This window comes from Lepisma saccharinum, chromosome 1 (assembly GCF_977018435.1).
Source record: "Lepisma saccharinum chromosome 1, izLepSacc3.1, whole genome shotgun sequence".
In the NCBI taxonomy this organism is placed as follows: domain Eukaryota; kingdom Metazoa; phylum Arthropoda; class Insecta; order Zygentoma; family Lepismatidae; genus Lepisma; species Lepisma saccharinum.
In genome coordinates this window covers 175,306,262-175,323,615 of record NC_139229.1, presented here as the reverse complement: position 1 = coordinate 175,323,615, position 17,354 = coordinate 175,306,262, and the positions used below count along the sequence as shown (strand labels likewise).

Sequence of the window (17,354 nt, the reverse complement as noted above, 5' to 3'; positions counted from 1 at the left end):
GTTCCGATCCCACTTTAAATTGTAGGCCCAGTCCCGATTAGCCTTACTGTGCATAAAGTAGACTTAAAGCTCCAACTGAATCAATCAATCAATCTTCATGTAGTTGTGTCGCTATGTGACTACAACCTATTCCATGTAGACCAGGTTGACGCATTATTGACGAATGTGTACAGATCTGGGTTGAGTACTGTCTTCTACGCTGATAGGTCGCTGAGCCGAAGTGCGATGTTGCCACTTATGGAAAAACAAACGGAGAGAGGGCCAAGAATCAATGCTCGATGTGAGGGAGATGCGGGGGGGGGATAATATATCCCAGCTAGCAACACTTTTCCAACGGATCATACCAGCTGTCTCATTGTCACCATGTTAAACCTTAGGAGCATACCCCCAGCTATTATTTTGCACTTCAAGAGCTGCCAACAATCACTAGATTCTTCACACGATGTGGCAACGTTGCCTAGTCCAAACACCAATCCCACCTAAAGATTGGTTGGTTGATTTGGTGTCTTAAGTTCACTTTATGCACAGAAAAGCTAATCGGGACTGGACCTACAGTTTAAGGTGAGATCCACCGGTTATCGAACCCGGGCGCTCCAACAGGGAATATATATATATATAAAGAGGGAAGGGGCGATGGGTTTCCCCTGTTATCGATCTCTGTGACAATGAAGGATTTCTTACTTCGCTCTTTATGCCCTGATTTATGGGTAGATTTAGTTTTGAAGTTGATATGCGACATACTCATTGTTATCTTTATATCCCTTTTGTGCCAAAATAACAAACAGAGTTGCTTGTTGGATTTAATCATTTTCTAATTTTTTTACAAACATACCTCTTACGTACGCTTGAGGGGCGTACAATTCGTGAGAAACAGTAACTTTCATTTTAGTCTCCTCAAACCTTCTGTAACACACTATCATACTCAATTGATATACAGGATCATTAATCAACATAAAACATATAGTGAGTCCCGTAGCAAAAAAAATAGTCGGTACCCGTGGCGGAGTGGTTAGCACATCGCGCTATGACGCCAGCAGTTCCGGGTTCGAATCCCGGCCTGGACATGGATGTTTGCGAGTGTCCATTTATCAATTTCATCATATCATCACTCATCCCTAGGGTGACCAGACGTTCTCTTTTATCCGGACATGTACTCCTTTTAGGTGTCTGTCCGGTGTCCGGGCGGATTTTTTATAAATATGTAAATGTCCTCCTTCTTTGGAAAGATTATAGAATGTACTGCATAGAGATCTCATAACGATCGTCATTTAAAGCATATCACTAGGTGCTCGTTAAGTATTCGAGCAATGCTCGCCTAGCATCTGGGAGCTGAACAAGATGTGTTCAGCATGTAAATAATGACCGAGGCACTAATTCGTTGTTTCGCCCTCTGAGAACGTCCCAGATTGATGAAACGCATGTATTCTGTGCAGTTCCTTTTCGATTGATTCATTGAATGATTTGGTTTAATTCACTTCGTTTTTCTGCCACTTTTGGCTAATCGCAAAGATGAAAATGAGCGAGTTTGATAAAGGGACACTCACTAAAAACATCCGTGCCCAGGCCGGGATTCGAACTCGAAACCCGTGGCGTCCTAGCACGCTGTCTGATAACTACTCCGCCTCGGAGGTCGGTCAGTTTCTGTTCAAGTCATCCGCGATATATAAACGCGTAGTGAGAATTTTCATTATTAAGTAATATTTACTTTTATGAAATAACGAAGTGAAAGTGTAAATCCAACAATGATCTCGCAAGAAAAGAAAATATCCAGCTTATAAAGGATGGAAGAAACGAATATGAGGTAAAGTGGGAGGTGGCTGTCATTTTTTGCTGCTCTTGAAAGATTGCAGCGGCATTAGGACAGTGGCGTGGCGTGGATTTTTAAAAGTGTTATCGGTTATCAGTAGGACATTTAAGGGAGACTTGGGCGCCTCCCCACCTCATGCCCCCCCCCCCAATGTCTTCCAAGTAGTTCATATAATATTAATCTGGTACGTATGAAATTCAATACTAGATTTTGGTAAAGTTATTAATCAGGAAAAAAATTTTGACATAAGGACTAAAGTGAAATCGCAAACATTGGTTGGTGACACAATAATACGTAATTTGATACTTACAGAAACATCGAAGGCTACTTATAGAGCAGGTCAATCCGACTTTGAAAATAGTTATATGATGCTGGGATCCCGGATTCGAAACCTAGCTTGGGCATGGGCGTTTGTGATGTCTATTCATCAATTTAATCATATCATCACTCATCCCCATCTTCGCAAATTAGCCAAAAGCGGCACAAGCGAAGCAAAATCAATCAAATCAAATCAAAAAACTTCTATGATGCTGTCATAAAGAGAAGTTTTTCATTTGAATTTGAATTTTTGGGTGCGTCATGGTCATGGTCCATGTTATCCGCATCTGAATTCCACACGTTTTTTTTTTCCACCCGAAAATAGAGTACATGGCCAACAAAAGAGTTTCGATAACTGCACACATCCACATAACCACGGATAGTCGTTATACCACGAAACATTGAAATGTCGGTCATATCCAGCAGACGACTTGGTTTTTAAATCGTTCAAAATAGGCTTTGGCCTCCCTTTCGCCACAATTTCGATTTTTTCTGCAAAATAACGAAACGAAAGATTGCTTCAAAATATCTTCTATCGCACGATTACACACACTGTCCAGATAGGATGAACCCGCCACCTCGGAACTCGGAGCAAGCTTCATTAATTAATTGACAATGCCCGAAAACAACATAAAGACGAAAGACACCAGTCACAAAACTCCCACTGCACAGTCCCTCCCACAAACCGTTGTTTACTTTTGTAACACGTGAAGCACCCTCCTTGCCCCCTCCCCTCTCAGCATCGGCCCTTCCCCAATATTTCCTTCGGAACCTGCAAGAAGTCCAGTTCTACTAATGTTGCCATCTTAGTTCTTTTGAAACCAGATTTGCCCAAATCGCGAAACTTTTCGTTTCAAATAAGATGTATGTACAGTGGCGAAGCGTCCAATGAGGCCAGGAGGCCGGGCCTACCCTCGCCATTACTCTTTTAAAGGTGTATTTACTTATTTTGTCAAAACATATGTAATGCAATGAAAAAGTTTGGAATTTTCATTTATGATAATTACAAAAAAATTCTAACCCTGTCCAGTATACGAACTTTCCACGGAGTGAGGCACATTGGCTGGGGCCTCCTCTCTTCACATTCCGTCCTACGGTCGTATATGCGGGAAGCCTAATCTTACGAGTACTGTACATATGCTTATAACGTGCTCCTGAGGCCGGCCTCGCGGTGTTACCCACTAGGACGAACAGAATATCAGCAACACTGCATTTCCGCCAGGGTTGGAAATTTGTGGTGTACCGGCATTTTTTATAAACATTAGTCTCTGTTCGTGCAGAGAGACTTCTATTTCATTGTACATTCTCCATATTTTGTACGAAACTTAGGTTTTCCTTCCTTTCATCGACAAGTGTAAGTGAAATTGAAAATTACGGAGTACTGTAGTTCTGACTTCGTTTTCTGGTCAGAGTGCTGATGGTCTTGTCGATTCACCCAACACCGTAGCGTAAACAGAAAGTCCAAAGAACTTATATTTGTTTTCATACCAAATTACGTAAATTAAAATGATAGTTACGCCTTATATTTACAAAGTAGTTTTACTTTCACTGGGAATAGAATAATTTATTTTTATCGTGAACAGGGATTCCCCCGCTCATTCACCCTCTGGGAAAACTTGCCTCCTGCTCACGACGCTAGAAGGGAGCTTGGCGTTTGGCTCGGAGCGCGAGGTTCGTGGCGGTAGAGCTTTGTTTTTGATTGGTGTCGTGTGCAGCGATCAGATTTATGCAAGAAGTGCTGGACTGAAATGCAAGAACAACAAGAACAATCGAGTTCTTAATTGAGTGAAGATGTAATCATCGGTAAGGTAGGACCCACTTTTGGTCTTTCATGTTTCCTTCTTATAACAATCATTTCTAAAATGTTTTCAAGTATATTTTCCTATGAAAGTAGCAGTGGCAAGTGACAGCAAAATATTTAAAAAAATTCAAAGTTGTTGAAACGTTATTTAATGCGTTAACACTGTCGTTGAATAAATATTACAAGCAGATATTTTTTTATGCAGCCGACACAAGCGAAGAGGTAGGCAGTTTCGTTTACCCTGAAGGGATAACAAGAGAAGAGGGCGGCCAAATAAAGTACAATGCAAGGGAAGACTTTTTTTGGGTTTAGGACAAAGAGGGTTATGGAATTATTGCGCGGGCCATGTCTGTTTCAGGTCTGGCGGAACAGGCCAGTGTTGTCACATTGGATTGGCAGAAAAGAGCTAAATTGCGCCTAAAATTGGGATTCTATTCTCTCAAGCAACTACATTTATTATAACCTGTCTATATGTTACATAGTAACCTGTCGTGTTGCCGGGTCCCAAACAAGGATCCTATGTTCTATTATCACGTAAAGGTGTCTACTAACACAAGGGGTAGAACAAACTAGGATGCGAAGTATACACAATGAATGAGAGAGGTCACCTTTACTTATGTTTTTTTCTTGAAAGCCCCGTAGTCGTCATCCTAACACGTTACGAAGCCAGGTGACCTAATTGTGGTCATGTCAATGTTTCCTGATCATCTTTAATTCATTCTCCATACATTCTCATCGTCACGATTAGCATAGATCAGAACAAATGAGACGAAAATATTCAAAATTTAAATTATGTTTATTTGCACATACAGGTGTCAGAAATTCATTTATCTAGAAAGCCAAGACTGGAATTAACTACAACCATTCCTTTAGTTAGACAACAGATAACAATGGTGTTTTCCTTGGTGCGAGGAAGTCTTGCTACAAAAACTAAGTTGGCAGCAATAGAACATACCAAATTGACAGTCGCTGAAAGTGCGGAATTCTGTCGCCTGCTCACGGCACAAACGTCAGACTGACCCGAAAATTATGGGGTTCTTCTAGCCCTTTTCACCTCAATTGCAAAATAAATAAATAAATTTAGAAAAAAGTTATGAAGAATTGACAACAGGGCTCAAGCACTATTCGTTGGATTTTCGCGATGTATCATGATTGGTAGTTCTTTCTGGAGGTGTGTGCATAAATCAGGGGTTGAAAAAATACAAACAAATAAAAAAACAGAAATGAATAAAAATCTAGATCGATGACATCTGGTGGGTGGGGGAGAACGTCTAAGACATAATTATCGTGCTGATGGCCGGTAACAACACTTTTGAAAACGTCACGCCACTGGCAAGTAAAGAAGCGGTCTGGAGAGACATTGAACCACTCTCCATGACATAGCTCCCCCTCCATTTCTTTTTACAGATTTAAGCAACATGGAAATTATCGCACTTCTGTGCCTACCCTGCTAGGAACTCTACGCTTCGCCACTGTGTATGTAGAGTAGTTGTAGTCTTCATCTGTTTCCTAACTACTCCCACTCCCATGTTTCGCTAAATCCACTGAAATCTCATTTCTGATACCACTACTATTTCGTATATTTTACGTCCTTTGCTACCTTTAAGGCTTTCGGTTTATAGGATAATCGTGACGATGAGGATGAATGGTGAATTATTGAAATAAAATTATTATTTCTTTGTGTATGTAATTATTAATTTTTATAATTATGTAAGTAAAATAATAACAACGACCACTGAAATAACCATTTCTTGCTGAGGATTCGAACCTGCGACACCTGACACTTCAGAGCGTACTAAGATAACAATCGGGAAATTATGCTTGTAAGTATTGTTTTCACCCAAAAACAGTTCTACCACCTCAAAAACATTGCTTCAATCCGAAATTATTGCATTCCTGCGACAACGTATGTCAATCTCAATCAGTATTATCAACAATTATCACAAATTCCTGTAACCGAAATAATATTATATGTGTGAAATATAGAATTTTAGGTTGACATTTTTAGAAGGACAGCGCACCCCTTGACCATACCCATCCCTCTCCTCTCCTTCTCGCCCATGATGTCGAAGAAGGACAAAGAGGACTTTCATAATTGCTGATATTTAGTGTAAATACAAAATATCACTTGGTAGTTTGCTTTTGCCCCCGTGTGATTTGATTTTTTAAAATTTTGATTTGGCGATTGAAGTCCACTTCATGAACAGTAATGCTAATCGGGACAGTTTAAAGTTGGATCCGAACCACTTGTGCCTCCACCGGGTATCGAACCCGGAATCCCTTGATTATAAGGCGGCGACGCTACCACTGCGCCATCGTTCCCCAGTGTGACTGGACACCTTCAGAGTAAGATAGACCCGATTAGGCGACTTAGCTCTTTTCTGTCAATTGGATATGGCAACACTGGTATGTTTCCGGTAAGTATCACCGGCAACTGCGGCGGCTAAACAGTCATGCCATTAACCCGCTTCCTCCTCCCGCCGAAACAGTCCTTGCTGCGACGGAAAGTCTTCCTTGGGTGGGCTCAGGGCCCTTTCCTCATGTTGCCTGTGGAGGATACCGGATCAGTCCTCCTCTTCGCTTTTGCCGGTGTCAGAAAAAATGTCAGTCTGCAAATGTCAGTAATATTGTCGAACGACAATATTACCAGTTTATGTACGTAATAATATTTTAAGACGAGTTCTTCAATTCTTTATATTTTGGTGTTACCTGCGGTAACAGCGGCTACATGCACGCCACGCCTCTGCATTAGGATCATATGTCTTGTCCCATTCTAAACTACTTAAAATTTTAATTCGTCTTTTTTTAAAATGCGAAGCTTGCTTGTTACATTTGCATTTACTTATGGGGACATTTCATTCTAATATCCAAGAATTGGAAAAGGAACAAAATTCTGTGTTTCAAATTATATATATATATTTTTAGTTATGATTGTCATGTGTTAAATAATAGATTAGGAGATTTCTTTCTTTGGTTAAAGGCAAGAGGACATTATTGAAAAAGGTTATCATAGAAGTATCTGTGTTGGTAAACATTTTTATTGATTAAATTATGAGTAATGGAAAATGTGTTGTCATTTTTTGCGGTGTCTTCTTTTTTATGACCTTCTCCTCCTCTTTCGCCATGCTCTGTCCTCCTTTTTTAATGTATGTGTCTGGTCACCCTACTCATCCCCATCTTCGCAAATTAGCCATAAGTAGCACAAACGAGAAGTAAAATAAAGCTAATCAATCAACCGTAGTAACACAGAAAGTCGAGGGGTTTCATGCTATACCCCTCTGTTGATTCACACCCTGGGTAGAGTGCAATTTGTGTACGTTTTTTAAAGTTTACTTTTGGATCCCAGTAGTCAACTACGCAAAGGAAGGGAGAAGACAATGGCTATTAAAGTACTCTTGGATGCGACAACAGCTCTGGAGACTGCTGTAAGTTCAAGGATGTCATCATGTTTGCACGGTCGAATCTTAAGACAAGTTTAAACCTCATAAATCTGTTATGAACAACATTGGTTGCCTCGTAAGATAAAAGGGGCCTCCCCGATGGCGCAGTGGTAGCGTCGTCGCCTTGTAATCAAGGGGTCCCGGGTTCGATACCCGGTGGAGGCACAAGTGGTTCGGATCCCACTTTAAACTGTAGGTCCAGTCCCAATTAGCCTTACTGTGCATAAAGTGGACTTAAAACAACAAATCAAATCAACCAAATCGTAAGATAAAAGAATGCTCCACACCACCAACAAATATGCACGAATTTACCAAAGGTATCTGAAAATGCAGGGACCCTGGGGAGGGAGATTTTACGTCTGGTGTTTTGAAAAGTTCAACTTTTAACTCCCTGGATCCAATTATGTGTGTAGACTTTAGTAGTTATGTTTTACTTGAATATAACGACATACAAATGTATCTTCCTTTTAGGTTGACTAAGGAACAAGATATGGTGCTGAGAATCGAGTTAGAAGATTTCGATGGAAATAGAGCCTTTGCTGAATATTCAAGTTTTAGGTGTGTATTTACATATATCTAAAATAATTCTACAGCATTGTATTCATATTATCTTACGCACTGTTAGAAGTTTCAGGAACTGTTTTAGATTTACAAATTCATGAAAGTCTTGCTTTTCTGATGTATATAACATTTTCAAAACCTTCTATTGGAATAAAAATCTAGCTAGTACGAGGGCCACTATTTATATTATGAGCCTAACAATGAAAAAACAGGAATTTGGCATTGAAAACTGCTTTATTGTTTTTCGAAGTATTCTCCTTTATGGTCAATACACTTTTGCATTCGTTCGAACCATTTGTCAAAGCAGTTTTTCCAATCTTCTTGAGACACCTCCATAATATGGTTTTTGAACGCATCAACGGCGTCTTCCGCCGACGAAAATCGTTGTCCACGCAATTTATTCATGACATTCGGGAACAAGAAGAAGTAATTGGGTGCCAAATCAGGACTGTACGGCGGATGACCCATCAATTCTATTTTTTGACTGTTCATAAAGTCGGTTGTTAGACGAGATGTGTGACAGCTGGCATTGTCTTGATGAAGAATGATCCGACGGCGTTTGTTTGTTTTCCGTATTTGACCGAAGACCTCTGGCAAACAAATTGTTGTGTACCATTCAGAGTTGACCGTTCTACGTTCCTCTAAAGGCACAGTTGCCACATGACCAGTTTTCCCGAAAAAACAGGCGACCATTTGTTTCGATGTGCTTCGAGCGCGAACAACTTTTGTTGGATTGGGTTCATCTTGAAACACCCATACAGTCGACTGCTGTTTATGTTCCGGCTCATATTCATATATCCATGATTCGTCACCTGTTACAATCTTATATACGTCTTTTGAAGCACCACGATTGTATTTATTGAGCATTTGTTTGCACCAATTGACGCGAGCGTCTTTTTGAGTTTTTGTCAAATTGTGTGGGATCCAACGAGAACATACCTTTCTCACAGCTAAATGATCATGTAATATTTTATATATGCTGGTGGAACTAATGCCTATGGTTGCCTCAATCTCACAGTATGTCACATGACGATCTTGCAGTATTAGGTTTTGCACAGCATCAATGTTTTCTTGAACAACAACTGATTTTGGACGACCTTCGCGAATCTCGTCGGTGAGCGAATGGCGGCCACGATTAAATTCGTTATACCAGCGTTTCACAGTGGCAAAGGATGGTGCTTCATCGCCAAATGTGGAAGTAAGTTGATCGATGCACTCTTGTCTTGATAATCCACGTCGAAAATCGTAAAAAATCATCGCACGAAAATGTTCACGAGTTGATTCCATTTTATTGTTGTCGCGCAATCTCCAAAGCAACATAAACAACACAAATGAAGCTATCGACAAAACATTTTAAGTACGTTATGGTCAATAATGTCAGACGATTCCGTGCAAACGTCAAATCGCGCCTAACTTCAATCAGTGTTGCCAAGGCTCAAAATATAAATAGTGGCCCTTGTAACATTTATTTAGTCTCACAAACCACAGTTTACAAGAAACCTGCATGAATTTTGCACTAATTTCCTATTTACATTTTGTGTGATCAATAATTGTTGAATCGTTTCTTCCAACTCCAATTGTCGATTCCTTCGACAAGTACAATTGAAGCATAATAAACTTACATGGAAATCTTCAAATTGTCATGTTGTGTTTAGATCAGAAATTGTAACACTCAACACTCTGCGCTGGCAGTAATATTTGTCGTACAATTATTGATAGGCAGCGGTTTATCGAGAATTTTTCTTCTGAGAGTGTAAGGGTATGTTTAAGACCAAAGTGACCATAAATTGGGCCAAGTTTTAGGAGGTGTTAAGACATTTTGGAGTTGTTAGAGGTTGTGGAAAACTAACTCACTGTCAATTCAAATCAATTCAATTCAATTAATCTTCATTAAAGGGCCACCTAACCCAGAAGTGACTGTCCGTTCGTGGTTTGTTCCTGCACATTCTGTGTTGCTTTCTATTGCCTCGTAAATCTATTTTTAAAAAAGTAGCACGTATCCATAATCGAGAACCTTCAATATATGTCAAAATACTATGGTTGAAAACATTCAACGCACGAACTGCTTGATTGTATATTGAACATTGCACACACCACTTGCTCATTCCTCGTTTCTCTTCCAGATTGGATGACGAACAGAAGAACTACGCCTTATGGGTTGACGGTTACTCAGGGAACGCCACCGATTCTTTATCTGCTCATAATGGATTTGCTTTCAGCACAGTGGACAGAGACAACGACGATGCGCCGCCATGTTGCCCTTGTGCACCTGCGTATGGCGGAGGTTGGTGGTTTTACAGGTAAATAACATTGAAGCTGGGTATTGATGTCGGTAGGCAGCTGCTATAAAGCATTCACAGGGTTTGTTAATTTCAACGTAACATGATCTTGCTACTTTTATGTTGATACGTGGTTGCATTCAAAGTATAGTCAAAATATTTTGAAAAACATGAGAACAAAATACATGGTCTCAACTATTCTAATTGTATTTTTTTGTTTCTTTCTTCTTTTTTGTTTCTACCCCTATCTACATCTTTACTCTCTCGCTTATGTTTCCTTTCTAATTCTTATTCACTCTCTCTTTCTCTCTTGCTTGCTTTTGTGTCCCTTTCTACCTCTTTAATCTCCCTCTTTCGTTATTTCTTTCGCGCTCGCTATTGTCCATTTCCATTTTTTGCTCTCTCTCCCCCCTCTTCGTGTTTCATTTTCTATATCTAAATATCTCTCTCTCTTCTCTACATCTTGGCCTCTTTCTCTTTATTTATTTCTCTTTCCTTTTTCTCATTTCTACATCTTGGTGTGTCCTTATCTCTCTCACTCTCTCCACTGCCTTTGGTGGAGATTCAGAGGTGGCAACTTTAATTCATGATATTGACACCGAAAGGAGTCCTGGCGCCGAGTATGACTATTCGCTCATGTGTGTGTGTGTCCCGTCATCAATTTAATCAAATCCTTATCCACTTTCATCGTTGCTATTAACCTGTAGAAGTTGAAAAGCTGCTACGTAAATAAAGACTCCCTCGTTTTATTTCTTTCTTTCGATTCTCTCCCTTTCTATAATTTCTTGAATATGTACAGCTGTGATCTATCCGGATACCTTGCACTCAGCTTCTGCTAACCCCTTCTCCTTCTCCAGATGGGGAACGAGGAAATGTATTTTCGGTAAAGCTAAACGCGTGATCGGGCAACATGCAACGGAAGCTATTTCTGTTGTAAATATTTGCTCAGATCCGACTGGAATGAAGCTAACGACCTCTGTGTATGTAAACGTTCATTGTTTGCCTCGACGAGTAATAAAAAATCATTTTAGGTAATAGGACATAGTATGGTAATAAAAGATCTGCCTAAACAAACAAAAAACTATGCAACACTCTAAACACTTGAAGCTCTATCCACTACTTTATCCATTCTTAATTCAACTTTAGAATATTGAGAGCGCTTAGATAATCATCTCCCATCGTGTATCTTGGAGTGTAGTCTACAGAATCACTAGATAGTGAAATAGTTACCACAATCAGGCACGTATTTAGAAATTTATTTCTGGGGGGAGGGTCCAGACCAAGTGTCTCAGAAATAATAATAATAATAATAAAAATAAAAATAGTAGTACTAACGTTTAAATTGCAATAATTATAATTATATTCAATTAAAATAATATTAATTAAAATATATAAATTAATATTGTATTGCTATTATTATATGAATAGGTAAAAAGACGATATAAGAATAGAGATGTAATAAAAGCATGTATTCATTGTGTACCGTACTTGTAGTTAGATCGCTAAAATTTTGCATGAAAGCAACTGTCTTGACAATCAAATCAGTGCCAAGTAGAAAAAAAAACAACTTATTAAATAACAAAAACGAATGTTAGATCCAGTTGACGAAAATTTATATCTTTGCTACTATCACTCAAAGTTCGGCGGAAAGAAATAACCCTAGATTATACAGCAAATGTTTAACAAGTGTATTTTCATTATTTAATTTTAGTACTTGGTAAGCCTGTGGCAGGGGGGAGGGGTTCGTATTTTGGGTCTCGCCCTTAAATACGTATGTCCTTGCCAGTCCGATAGAATAGTTTTGTCTCGAATCTTCTAATAAAATAATTATGCAACAAAAGAGTCATTGTACTACGTTAGCTTTTGTTTAGACAGACACATCAAATTAATGTTAAATAAAGCAATTATAAAAAATAAAATATTTACTGCCTTCAAATAAGTTCGGTGGAAATAAATATCACTCGATTGTACAAAAAATATTAAACAACGTATATTTCCAATATTTAATTTTTGTACTTGGTAAGTCTTTCGGGGAAGGAGTCCGGACTCCTTGGACCCCCCTAAATACGTCCTTGACATTAATGGAACCTTTGCGAAACCTTCTTTGTTACTTTACGTATAAAGTAGATCTAATTATTAGCAGAAATAAACAAAGACCTAAGAAGGAAGTTAATTTTCATTAGAATCTTGTAAATTCACTAGAACAAATAGAAGACACTATCGTCCTAGGGGTCCCGGGTTCGAATCTCGGCCTGAGCATGGATGTTTGTGAGTGCCCATTCATCAATTTCATCATATCATCACTCATCACCATCTTCGTAATTAGCCAAAAGTGGCAGAAAGGCGAAGTAAAATAAAGCAAATCAAAAATATATATATAAAAGACACTATCGTCCTTTTAAAACTTCATGATATTTCAAAATTTACTTGCCAAAATTTCCCAGAAGTTCGAAAGTTAATGCGGAACATGCATGTGAAAATAAAGTTTTCAAATGATGCCATTACATATTGATAAACAAATATTCAATTTCTGGAACTGAAGGGGCCGATTCTTTCTGGCCCCACTTTCTTCATAACAAACTCTTACCATTTTCTCTCCTTTTCCTCCAGCTGCTTCGAGTCCAATTTGAACGGAGTGTACCACGCCAATCCAGTAGAGAACGACTATTTCAGAGGAATCATCTGGGAATTATGGCTCGGGGACTACTCGTTGAAGGCATCCGAAATGAAGATACGACCAAAAACCTTTCCGCAGGACTCCAATTTCGACAACCAAGGATCAGCAGATGAGAAACCGCTCGATATTCCAGAAGACCCATAAAATATGGACGGAACAAGCAACCAAAGAGAAGCCATTAAAAAACAATCACGCTCGTGAAACCTTTTGAAGAAAAGTATGCTCAGCTCCCTTCCAAGATATACGTGCTTGTTGCAATTTCTGAAATAACCGGAAGGGTCTCACGTTTATTCCATTCTGCATTCTGAAATGTGTGATTTTGTATCGGAAATATTACCCAGAGTGAAGATCGTAAGTACGTACAGATATCATCATACTGTGAAATGCTTGAGTGTACTCGTAGTAACTATTCTAAGAAGATGCTATACTGGTTGATTTCATCCTCCCTTCATATTTGGTGTTATTTGACGTAAAAATGTACTCTTTGTACATGCTTGCACGGACTTAAGGGCCACAAAAAGAAGTACAAAATTAAGAAAAGGAAGATGTGTGATCGTACATGGCATTCGGGTTCATTGTTTCAAAACATTTTCATGAATACGTTAGCTACTCTTGGAAGTCAGCTCCATTCCTAGTTCATATTGTACTCCTTGTAACATCCTTTTCGTGATGATTACGCGATTACTTAACATGACTTACATCTAACCTTTGCAACTCGTAAAAACGACAGAAAGTAATCACAAGACCAAGATAATGCGGACGATTTGACTGCATGGCTTACAGGATAGGTATTAAGTACTATTCTCACACAATTATTTTGACGTATCCGTCCTGTGAAGATTTGAACATTAACATACGTTTTTTCTAGACATGACTTTATTATAAGGACTGACCAGCGTGTGCTTTGGACTATTCAACGCTACTGGTAACTGCTGTAAAACGTAAAATCCATATATACATTAATATAGGCCTACTCAAATGTACAACTTAATACTTGGTTAATATCTGATATATTTAGTATACATTTATGTGCTGCAGTTCCTTTCATCTCCTTCAATGTGGCACAAATCTTTCAATTTCATACTCACTTAAGAAAAGAGATTAAACAGAATTGTGTAATTTTCCGGTAAGTGCCCTGTGTTGGAAGTGAATCGTTTTGTGTGAAACATTAATGAGAACAGAGGCTATTATTAGAACGCGATTTAGGGAGATATGAACTCTCAACAACTAGCAAATTCCTACAAGCAACAATTGGAAGACGAGGAGACCAAGGTTATTACGAGGAATGAGTGTATTTCAAAAATAAAATTAACTGTGATACAGTTAGTTGGATGGCATAAACTTATATCTAACAAGAAAGAGCAAACAATAAACATAAATAGTAATTTTATGCCCGATACAAGTATGTCATCAATGCAGTTTAATAATTTTATAAAAAGGTAATGGAGACAAGTGACAAACGAGAAAGAGAAATTGTTATCATAATGTAAAAGAATACATAATTGAATAAATTAGTTTCACTTTAGGAGAGCTCTAGTAATTCTTTCAACCTATGACTTCTAGTTTAGTTATTGATGGTTTCATATATGGACAGTGAACACGATTATATTTAGGGGTAAAATGTAGTCCGTAACTTCTGGAATAGTTACAAGTGGTGATTAAAGAAGACAAGAAGGACATCCTTTCAAAATTTGACCATATTCCGTGTGAAATAAAACAAGAAAAGGTACATCTTATTTATTTACTCTATTCTAGAGATAGTGGAATAGTTCACGAGAAGTCTTTCTTTTTATTTCATACAATTACCAATGAGGTGGCAGATGACACTAATGGGTCAGAGCCTTGAATGGTTGACCCCTGATCTCGTCAACGAAGGTTCCAGGTTCGAATCCCAGCTGTGGCATGGGTGTAAAATAACAGCCAATATATATTGTAAAACGAACTGGTACGTACGTACATGTCTACCATTTCATATCTAATTGAAGCATTTAATTTCAAAATAGCAACCATCTATGGGTAGTCTACAAGAAATCGCACATGTTAGATGTAGAGATGTGTATTAAAAGTTATTAGCATAGGCAAGGTTACATAATTATAACTGTTATCTGTCTGAAGAGCATTGTACGAAGTTGCCAAGTCTATACATAGAGGAACCTTATATTATACACTTTACTTCTGCTCTTTAGATATATATTTTTTATCACACAATCAAATCTAATAAGTTTTCGTCAGTCTACAGCGCAAATAATAATCGAGATCAATCAATAATAAGTTAAAATTATTTAACCCTGATTCGAAATATCCTGAGATGATTAGTGATACATCACGGGTTATCTTTCACAAACTTTCCACTTTTAATCAGTTTCTGACTCCATGTCAGGATCGAGCACCAAACTGAACACAGTTGCATAAACACATTGTAAGTCAAATTGTGTAATCATCTTCACTATCGACATCGTCGTAAACATCCGTGACAAGTAGCTTTTCCAAGTTTGAGAACACGTGCACTCTTTTGGCCTGGTCATCGCGAATCACATCTGTAAAAGTGAGTTCTTCCATGAGGAGGTAAGGGCACTGCCACGAGTTGGAAGTGGCGAGCGAGCAATTCTGAAATAGGTTTTGATTGTACGACAGGAGCTGGTCGAGCTCTGACATTATTCTCTGCGTGCCAAAGGCGTGCAGCTTCTCTTTGAAAATCCTGAGGAAGTATCTGTACAATATCTGATCACCTTTGTTCAGGATGCGTATGGTTTCCTGTTCCTCGGGACTTAGGGCGATCTTCATTTTGACAGGTCGTGCATTCACGGTTCTGAAGGAAATGTCCTCCATCGTCCACCCCATCAGCTCTTTGAGAAGGATGAGCGATGCTTCCATGTACTCCGAAATCATAACCAAGTCGAAGTACTTGTGCATGTCGTCGATGAAATTAGCCACGGCGGTTGTGTTCCTTAGCTGATCCTCGTCCATTCCCATGTCGTAGAGCATCTGATTCAAACCCAGTTTTCCTTGCAATCTCGGAAGGCCGAGGATCGAATCCAAAGGCATCTTCAACATCCGCGACAGGGTCATTCGGTAAAAGCCACGCAGTTGGTAGTAGGAGTACAGCGACTCGTATTGGTCCACTGGTTCCCTGAGGATTGTAACCTTTGCAGCATCATCGTACATCACTTCCGCGACGGTCGACACGTTGAGTCGCGTGTGGTGCGTGAATATGTTGTACTTCCCGGTCAGGGTTTGCACTCGTCTTCCGATCATATCTGGATCGAATGTTTTCGGACTGCCTAGATAGTTTCCGTTACCAGGCAACACAAAATTCAAGTGACGTTTGAAGCCGTATCTCATCAGTATGTTTTGGATGGTGCTGCTCGCACATTTATGGGTCTTTAGAAAAAATATATTAGTCCTTTCACTATGGACGGAGTTCCTGCAATAAAAATAATAACAACATAAAATTGTTCCTGCATTTTAAACATGAATAATGTACACAAGTTCAAGGCAAAATCCGATCATAACATTTCTGGGTGTGCATGATAAATTGCTCTTAAGTTGTTCAATAATTGTTCATTGTTTTGCACGAGTATTAATTATATTCTCATTCTGATGGGTTCAAGGGTGGACGAGATATTTTAGGATGGGCACTGATTTGGTAATCTTGGATTCATTTCTCTCTCTCTCTCTCTCTCTCTCTCTCTCTCTCTCTCTCTCTCTCCCTCCCTCCCTCTGTGTGTGTGTGTTTTTATATATATTTCCTTCCTTCCTTCCTTCATTCATTTCTTACCTTACCTTTCATTTTCCCTTCTATTTGTCTCTCTTTTTCTCTTACCTTTCCCCTCTGCTTTCGTGCGAGAGTTAATTCTTGGTTTACTATAAATTAAACCTTGTCTGCTAATCTATATGGATGCGCTCGTTGGAGGGCGGAGACTATACAGAGTGGACTGAAGCTCACCTTCGCCCATCCGTAACGTTCCCCCCTAGTCACTAATACAAATTCTGGGATTTGTCTCATAATTCTTTACAATGAAGATGCATTCGAATTACGCGAATCCAAATCTTCGTAATAATTCGCGATTGCGTTCATGTTTCGAATTTAGCATCCCATTTCGTGAATACAAAGTAAAAATCAAGTGTTTGTTTATCATGTTATGATTATCACAATCTTCTAATTAGATGCTAAGATTTCCATTGTGCTGTATATGCCGGTGCAGGGCCTCCCCGATGGCGTAATGGTGACAGTGTTGGAGTTCCAGGTTCAACACCTTGTGGGGGCTTATTGCATAGTAGTTCGGATGATCGGATCCCACATTAAACTACAAACCTAGTTCCGATTAGTATATCCGAGCAAAGTGGATTTACAACAAACAAAAACTATACACCGTGCCGGCAATTTCAAGGAATCAACAATTTATAATCAGATAACTACATTTAATAGTTTCAAACTTTGAACACAACTTTTAATAATTACTAACCAACA

General features: G+C 38.9%; 2 protein-coding genes across 5 annotated transcripts in view; one reads left to right on the top strand and one right to left on the bottom strand.

The window, feature by feature from the left end:
* LOC146004374 (uncharacterized) overlaps positions 1–14,385 on the top strand; it is a 55,296-nt gene extending 40,911 nt beyond the window's left edge. The window contains exons 6-8 of the mRNA XM_083143177.1: positions 7,838–7,924; positions 10,051–10,227; positions 12,817–14,385. Coding sequence (XP_082999303.1) covers positions 7,838–7,924; positions 10,051–10,227; positions 12,817–13,027 — 475 coding nt within the window. The 3' untranslated portion in view covers positions 13,028–14,385. The remainder of the gene's footprint in view (positions 1–7,837; positions 7,925–10,050; positions 10,228–12,816) is intronic.
* Positions 14,386–14,783: 398 nt separating this feature from the next.
* Positions 14,784–17,354, bottom strand: part of LOC146004351 (galactose-3-O-sulfotransferase 2-like) — a 42,499-nt gene continuing 39,928 nt past the window's right edge. For 2 of the 4 annotated variants that reach the window (XM_083143165.1, XM_083143157.1), the window contains exon 3: positions 14,784–16,307. In XM_083143165.1, the coding sequence (XP_082999291.1) occupies positions 15,308–16,307 (1,000 nt within the window). In that variant the 3' untranslated portion in view covers positions 14,784–15,307. The remainder of the gene's footprint in view (positions 16,308–17,354) is intronic. The other 2 variants (XM_083143142.1, XM_083143149.1) reach the window with 1 other exon arrangement.